The sequence below is a fragment of the Mastomys coucha genome, unplaced genomic scaffold (assembly GCF_008632895.1).
Source record: "Mastomys coucha isolate ucsf_1 unplaced genomic scaffold, UCSF_Mcou_1 pScaffold17, whole genome shotgun sequence".
NCBI classification, from domain to species: Eukaryota; Metazoa; Chordata; class Mammalia; order Rodentia; family Muridae; genus Mastomys; species Mastomys coucha.
Genome location: NW_022196899.1, coordinates 4,976,699 through 4,984,767, shown reverse-complemented (window position 1 = coordinate 4,984,767; position 8,069 = coordinate 4,976,699). Strand labels below are relative to the sequence as shown.

The following is an 8,069-nucleotide window of genomic DNA, read 5'->3' as shown; positions in this document are numbered from 1 at the left end:
GACTAATACTGCTTTAGCCAGGGTTGTTGTCAACCAATTTTTTACACATCTAGAAGGTTCAGTGATGGAACTGCCCCATCCACTCTCTTTGAAAACTTCAAAACTGCTTTTTAAAGTGTTCCTAATCATTCCCTCTTGAAAATACACTGAACACCTGACATATGCATCGGTGCCTCCACCACTCCAGTCCCACCTTCCTTTGCCCATCACCAACCTCTGTTCTATTAGTAAATCAAAAAGTTGGTTGTAGTGGATGACTTTAGTAATCCTGGAATTCAGAGGTTGGGACACAAAACTGTACACAGCAAGTGAGGTCCATCCAGCAAAGAGATAAGTAGGCAACTTAAACTGCTGTGTGCACTCTAATTTTCAAAGGCTTGAAATTTGTAACCTTATGTATTTGCTTGTTTACAAGTTGATTATTTGTCTGATATACAGTATATATATGAGATAGTACTTCACACCTTTGAGTCTCAACCCCATTTCCAAGAGAACTCATGTGATTAGAGGGAACTTTTGGATGTTTCTTAAATCCTGTAAAAATTCTGAAAGTATAATGAATACAAGCCACTGCTATCTTTTAGTGAAAGAATTCTTGCAAAGAGGTAGCTACTGGGAGATAGCTTTACTTTTTACTTCCATACCAAGAAACAAAACCAAACAAACAGAAAAACCTTATCAGACTCTACAATTCAAACTTGTAAACTCTGAGTACAAAGGTATATAGGAATGTCCAAGTTTACAAAGGTGTTTCCCTGACCCAGGGAGTCTAATCTAGCATACCTGCAAATAAATCAGAATTAAATTATCAATAAAATTCACAAAGCCAGAACCAGTTTAGTGCTCACAAGTTTATATTTTATGTTTGATAAAGATTCTTGTGTATTTTCTAAATACACAGACAAACAGGTTTTGGAAGTTTACATACATGTCTCAGGACATTTAAATATTAGGTAGGTAAATTACATTTAAAAAAGAAAATTGGTCTTTGTAAAAGGTCTTGCCAGAGAGCTTTTACAAACAGCAGGCAGAAGAGATGGTTACAGTGTTTAGGGTGCTGTTTCTCCCGTATCAGAATGGCCTCAGTCAGCCCTTTCTTAAACCCCAAATTTTGTTCAATAGCTAGTATATTCCAAATTTAGTGCCCAGCGGCCTAAAATTCAGGGCAAGAAAACATCTCAAAGTGTGCTTATCCCTAACATGTTTCAAACTACCTTGTTCTTGTTCAACTTCACTTGAAGACTGTGATACAGCAGAAACAAAATAAATAATTCTCCTTTAAATCCTAAACTGACTAAGAAAACACCTGTTAGCTCTAACTGTGTAGATTAGGTACCATAGTTAAGCTTAAGGATCCGGGTGACTGAACGGCACACAAGCTGGGGCTTATATCTAGTTCTTCATTCTAAAAAAAAAAAAAACCCATCCTTTTTAAAAGTGAAGATATCACAGCCCGCTCACAAAGGACTACAGTGAGGTGTGTTTAAGTCAAAGCGACAAAAGCAACTTCCAAAAGAAAACAAAACTCCTAACATAGCCATCTCATAGGGAGAATATAAACCTACAAAAAAAGTTTTCTGAGGCATCCATAGAGCCTTGTAAAAGAGTTGGGGCTCTAGACCGAGACTTGGTTAGTCCCTGCTCTAGAAAGCCATGGTGATTTAGGCAAGTGTCTGAGGTTCTCTGAGCCTCTCCTTATTTGGAAAATAGAATAATAGCACCTACCTTATAGGTTAGATAAAATAAGGCCGATAACACATAAGTGTGGACATATCAAAACATCTTTGAGTCAAAAATCAAAGAACTAATCTACATCTCTTACTCCATGTTCAGAGACTGCGCCAACCACAAAGAGTCCGCTCGGAGTCCCCAGAGCTTCCTGTCCCGACTCCCACTCCTCATCTGCATCCGCAGGCCCTTTGCAAGTCCTGGCCCCTGACCTCCCTGCCTTCTCCATTTCTACCAGCTTTTACTTTCTTCTCTTGGTTCACATTTTTTATTAAACAACTAATATGCACTGTATGCTTACTGTGCTTGAGAATTCTGCAATGAATTAACTCACTCTTTTAGGATGGCTCTACTTAAGCCAAATAGTATTTTTTGCTCCCAAATTCAGAGCTACTTGTTATTGTCCAGTTTCCTCTTCCAGTACTCTAAACACACACACACACACACACACACACACACACACACACACACACACACACACCCCAAGCTCTTGATAACTAGGGTGCTAAAATTTAGCAACTTGTCTAATAAAAAAAAATGCAAGTCAAAAACCTTGACAAATGAGGGACCATTTGGAAGAAACTGTCTGGGAGAATAACACATGATCTGAATTTATGACATAGTATTACCACTGTGGAATATGAAAGTGTATGTTCTTCTCCTTCATTAAAATTAAAAACTCTAAAAATATTTTATTTAAAATATAAATTACATGAGAAACTTCACCAAATGCACAACATAACTCTGCCAGACTTTCAGACAAAATTCTGAGTATTCAGTCCATTACCTTTCTGAGACCGATCAAAAGTTCTTAAGAGATTTATCAACTTCCTGAAGTTGTATTGTCAGAAAAGGAATATACTTAAAAAAATAGGAACGTCCAGTAGTATACCTTAGTACTAAAACTATTTTTAAAAAAAGGTCTAGAGAAAAGGCAATCCTTCAAGACCGCGAAACAAAATAACTTAGGCAGTCAGCAAGTAGAAAAATCTGTCGATTCTGTTTCTGGTAAAGTGTTTAACTTCAAAGAAACTTTTATATAGGCTGAGGCAAATATATATTCAAGAGTATAAACATTTTTTCCTTTGGATTACCTAAAAACAAACTTTAAAGTATATTTCAGATGACTAAAAATATAGCCAAATCTGTCACAACACGACATAAAAGGCAATGGACAATTATAGAATATTTTAAATTAACAGTAATAAGTCATCTATATCAAACCTGCTCCCAAATAAAACCAAACCAAAGCACAGCAATCGCGTAGTGTACCAAAGGTGTATTTCAATTTACTGTATGCAATCTAACAAAAATTTGGTCATAATTTACCAGATATACATAAATGATTTAAGTAATAAAAGAAATTGTTTCAAGATAAGGTCATATCTCGAGTAAACTAAAGCACATTAATGTAAAGCCAGGTCCAGTCTCTGTGCAATAAGTGAGCTACTGTGTAGTAAAGCAGATCCGGGTGATCTTTTTAAATATATATATTTGCTCTTTAATATATATTTATATATAGACAGATCTACCAATTGTAAACTATGGTTTATTTTAAAGGAAGAGGGTAGATGGGATGAAAGAAATCTTTATACTATACTTACATATTCACAAAGCGGAACATTTTACGTTTAAAATAGTTTTCATTCATAATATCTCTGTCCAACTATGTCTACTTTGGACCTTACCAGAATTACATTTCACTCATTTGTTTCAAACACAGAATAAGGTGTTCTCTTCATTTCAAACAAAACTCAGAATGAAAGTCCTCCTCTGCCACCCAGGGAATGCAGAGACTGCCACCCAGGTCAGAGGGCAATGGGTGGGCCTCACGGGAAATCACTGTTCACTATCAAACCATCATTCTACTGAAATCAGAGGCAATGATGAAGTTTGTCTCTTTAAAAAAGAAAATCAACTCTTCAACTTTGACCAGATGGAGCACCAACAGACTGTACCTGTCAAAGCGGCTCTGCGGTTTCTTCCACACAACAGGCATAAATTTAGTTACTTGATATAATAGGAAAATATACTCAATTTGTATTTAAAAGAAAGTTGAAAATATGATGTCTCTGTTTTTTATATATATAATATGCTCCTGATACACGTCATGTTAGCACGTCAAAAAGCTGCTGCGCTGCCTGCTCAGTCACCTGGCTACATAACCCTAACAATTTCAACTCTGACTCCTGTAGAAGTTAGATAATGCAACAATAAGGGGATCTCAACATTTTACTTGTATTTTTGTAGACTGTTGAATCATGGAGCCTATAAAGATTTCATCAAAGTGTGGTGACTTTAAGGAATGGAAAAATATATTATCAGCCACAATTTAAAAACACTCAACATCCCGGTAAGTATGAAACAAAAAAGAGAATGCACATTTTGTGTTCATTTTAATGATAAAAAAAAGGGCACAGGAGAAAAACCTGATATTTCACTTATATTGCATAACAAGCTAACCAAACTGGACATGGAGGATGAATTATAAAACAAATCATTTTATATATTTTTCTATGACTATTCTTCAATTAGACTTCTGTATTTCAAATAAGGCTGAGGTATAGTACACTGGCAAAGATATAAGAGGCAAACAAGAATAGTGCCAAAGTAACAGATACCCAAAACCAAAACCCATGTCAGAAAACATCATACAGTAACCATTTATCAGATTAGAGCAGCAGGAGAAAGTTACTTCTAAGTCATAATCATTTTAGTGGTATTTGTCAGCTTCACCATGGTAACTTTGTAACATCATTCTTCATTTGTGAAGTAGTAAAATTCATGTCCAAAAAGGAAAGGGGGGACGGGGAGTCAGTTAGTTCATTCCAATAAATTACCTCTCCAGTTCTTATAAACATGCCTATCAGCACAAAATTAAGAAATAATATCTAAGACTAGAAGAGACTTGGTTTAAGTTATGAAGCAAATAAAATGAAAAAAATACAAGAAAATAGAACCAATGGGGTTGAAAAAGCCCCTCACTGAAAATCTGTATTAAAAAAAATAAAATTAATAAAATAAAAATAGAAACAAAACTCTACTAGTACAAACTAGCCTGAGTGGTTTGATTGACAGTGATTGGGTCAACTGTCACTGTACTTCCATAAATGGATTTTCTTCATTCATGTTAAAGTGGCACATGAATGTAAACAAGCTTTATAAAGGACAAGTACTATATTTTCATACAACCCAAATAGTTAACTGTATATCCTATAAATAAAAAATATTTTACTTTGATAACTGACTGAAATATGTGAGGACTCCATGTATCAACCACATGGCTGTTTGCTGTATAGTCCTGTGCAAATATAAAATTTTTTGCTATAAGGCTTTAACCCTACAGTTTCACAGCAACACGTCTACCATCCAGCATGTACCATATTTTGCAAGCCTTCAAGTTCAACAATCCGAATTGTCAATTCATAGTATGTCCAATGCAGCATTCTTGAGGAATATAGTAGGTCAGCTAATCATCCAGAGACATAAATGCCTCCCGACTCATCCCATCGAGGTGCATCGTTCTGATCTTGTCCGTCCTCAGCCAGCTCTTCATCAGGCTCGACGCCTTCGTTTTCCTCGTACTCTTCATCCCGAGGGAACTCTGGATCGTGTCCCTGATCTACAACTTCTTGTCCTCCTGGCTGTGATTTATCTACACAGTCCATACATACTCCGTAGCGCCGAGACCCATGTTTTATTCCAACACTGGCTGCTAACATGAAGATCTTCTTACACACCATGCACTTGTATTTTTTATCCTTTTTATGCACCTAGTTGAAAGAGGAAAAACTCAATATGAGAGTGGTACAGACAAAGAATACATTTAAGCCATTCAAATTAAGTCATACAGGCTGGAGAGATGGCTCTTCTGAAGGTACTGAGTTCAGATCCCAGGAACCACATACATGGTGGCTCACAATCACCTGCAATGAGATCTGATGCCCTCTTCTGGTGTGTCTGAAGACAGCTATAGAGTACTTATGTATAATAAATAAATCTTTGGGGATCTCAAAGATTGGGAGGCAGAGGCAGGCAAATTTCTGAGTTTGAGGCCAGCCTGGTCTACAGAGTGAGTTCCAGGACAGCCAGGGCTATACAGAGAAACCCTGTCTCGAAAAAACAAAAAACAACAACAACAAAAAAATCTTTGGGCTGGAGAGAGCAGGCTGACCGGAGCGAGCAGAGGTCCTAAAAATTCAATTCCCAACAACCACACGAAGGCTCACAACCATCTGTACAGCTACAGCTGTATTCACATACATAAAATAAATAAATCTTAAAAAAAAATAAAACAGTTGATAGAATGAATTAAAATAAACTAAGCCATACAATTAGTAATGGACAGTTAATATTTCTAACTGAAGTACAATATCAGCTCAAAAATAATTAAAGGAGTTTAGCATCCTTCCTTAAATTTGCAAGTAAAATGCTTTAAACTATCCCTGGCATAAAAACACAAATCCCCATGACCAGCGGGGTTGCAGGTCACTTACCAGGGAATGTCTTTTCACGTGTTCTCTTCTAGTAAACATCTTTCCACAAATTTCGCACTTAAACGATCTTACTCCAGAGTGAATGAGCAAGTGCCTTTTTAGTGTTCGTCTGTATTTGGCTACATAGTTACAATGAGGGCATTTTAACTTGTTCATGATTAGAGGTGAGTCACCTTAAAGGGAAAAAAATACTGATTATTATTAAAGAGAAACCACCTATCAATACTATGTCTAACCATATAGGAATAGCAATTATTAACAGCTTGTCATCGAATTTTAGAATTTTATAGTTGTTTAGTTGACCAATACTTGCCATTTTCCCACGTTTCTTGTGTGGGCCAAGATTCTGGCAATAATCCATACTTGAAATCATTTGAAGCACCTGGTAGCAATCCGAATTTGAAGTCATTTGAAGTACTTGGTAGCAACCCATACTTGAAATCACTTGAAGTGCCAGGCATCAAACCATACTTGAAATCATGTGATGCTCCTAGTACAATTGAAAAGTGATTTTGAAGTAATAGTTGGGAAAAACTCTTAATTAGAGCCAGAGAAAATAAAATACAATTATAAGAACAATGAATAAGCTACCTTAATATAAACTAAATAGAGCTGCATGTGCTGGCTCACACCTTTATCCTAGTACTTGGGAGGTTGAATTCAGAGTCAGCAATGGGCCACAAGGAAGCCCTCATCTCAAAAAACTACCCAATTCCTTCCCATTCTGTCTTCCCTCCAAAACCTGAACAAAAATGAGGTCCTAGATTCAATTCCTACACTACAAGGAATTAAATAAAACTCTTGAACATCCAAAAGTGTGAGCTTAATGAAAAAAAGAAAAGCCACAGAAAACAGCAATAAAAGCCTAGCCTATAGTAACAAAAACCAAAACACAGTCAGGAATTACCTCTTTCTTAACTTAATCCCATTTAAAATGTTGATATAATTTATTGGGTCAAAGATTCTTTTCTGTATAAGGATATATAGATTAGATACAGACATATCTATATAGACATATACACATATCTTTATCCAATCAACCATCAGTTCTAGTGTGTGGCTTCTTTTTCAGTGGCTGCCACTGTTTCCCAGTTTGCACTCAGCCACAGCAGTTCCATTTTTTTTTTTCTGATTTGAGACATGGCCTTCCTTATGCAGTCCAGGCTGGCCTTGAACTTGGGACCCCTGCCTCACCAACCACCCACCTGTACCACCACACCTCCCACAGATTCTTTTTTTAAAACAATAAAATCCCAATACGGGGAGGCTGAGACAAAGTCTCAGGAAGAGTTTAAGATCCTGTTTCAAAAAACCTGGTACAAACCAAAACCAAGCTAATGCACACCTGTCGGGCTGCAAGGACCAAGAGCTACCCTACCCTGTAACTCAGTGAGAAGCTGGCACTTCCTATAACAAACCAAGACAAACCTGATGAAACCTTCTTTGCAATTGCCCCTTCGGGCTGCTCCACTCCAACAATGAGGGCCCCTGTGTGCTTTTTCCATGGCAGTAAATAAGCTTCCATTGCAAGACCCTTTTAACTCTGACTTGCCTGCAACATCCCTTTCCAAGCACAGAACTTATATAGTAATGCAGGTAGAGTATCTCTAATCTAAAGTTCCACAATCTCAGATGCTCACAAATCTAGAGAGTTCCAGGACAGTGCTACACAGAGAAACTCTGTCTCGAAACAAATATGAAAATGCACTGCATTACCGCTATAAAATTGTCTTGAATTTGGAATATATAGTTTTGGTTTGTTGTTGTTTAATTCAAGAAAGCCTTTTGGGTCTATAATCATAAGTACATTGTTGTTAGCCTGAACATTTCCAAACATGTGAGACA

The 8,069-nt window shown here is 36.8% G+C and overlaps 1 protein-coding gene across 2 annotated transcripts in view; it reads right to left on the bottom strand.

The window, feature by feature from the left end:
- Positions 1–617: 617 nt before the first annotated feature.
- Zbtb10 (zinc finger and BTB domain containing 10) overlaps positions 618–8,069 on the bottom strand; it is a 33,251-nt gene continuing 25,799 nt past the window's right edge. The window contains exons 4-6 of one of the 2 annotated variants that reach the window (XM_031376330.1): positions 6,538–6,714; positions 6,225–6,397; positions 618–5,501 (exon numbers count right to left, since the gene is read on the bottom strand). In XM_031376330.1, coding sequence (XP_031232190.1) covers positions 5,202–5,501; positions 6,225–6,397; positions 6,538–6,714 — 650 coding nt within the window. In that variant the 3' untranslated portion in view covers positions 618–5,201. The remainder of the gene's footprint in view (positions 5,502–6,224; positions 6,398–6,537; positions 6,715–8,069) is intronic. The other variant, XM_031376331.1, reaches the window with a different exon arrangement.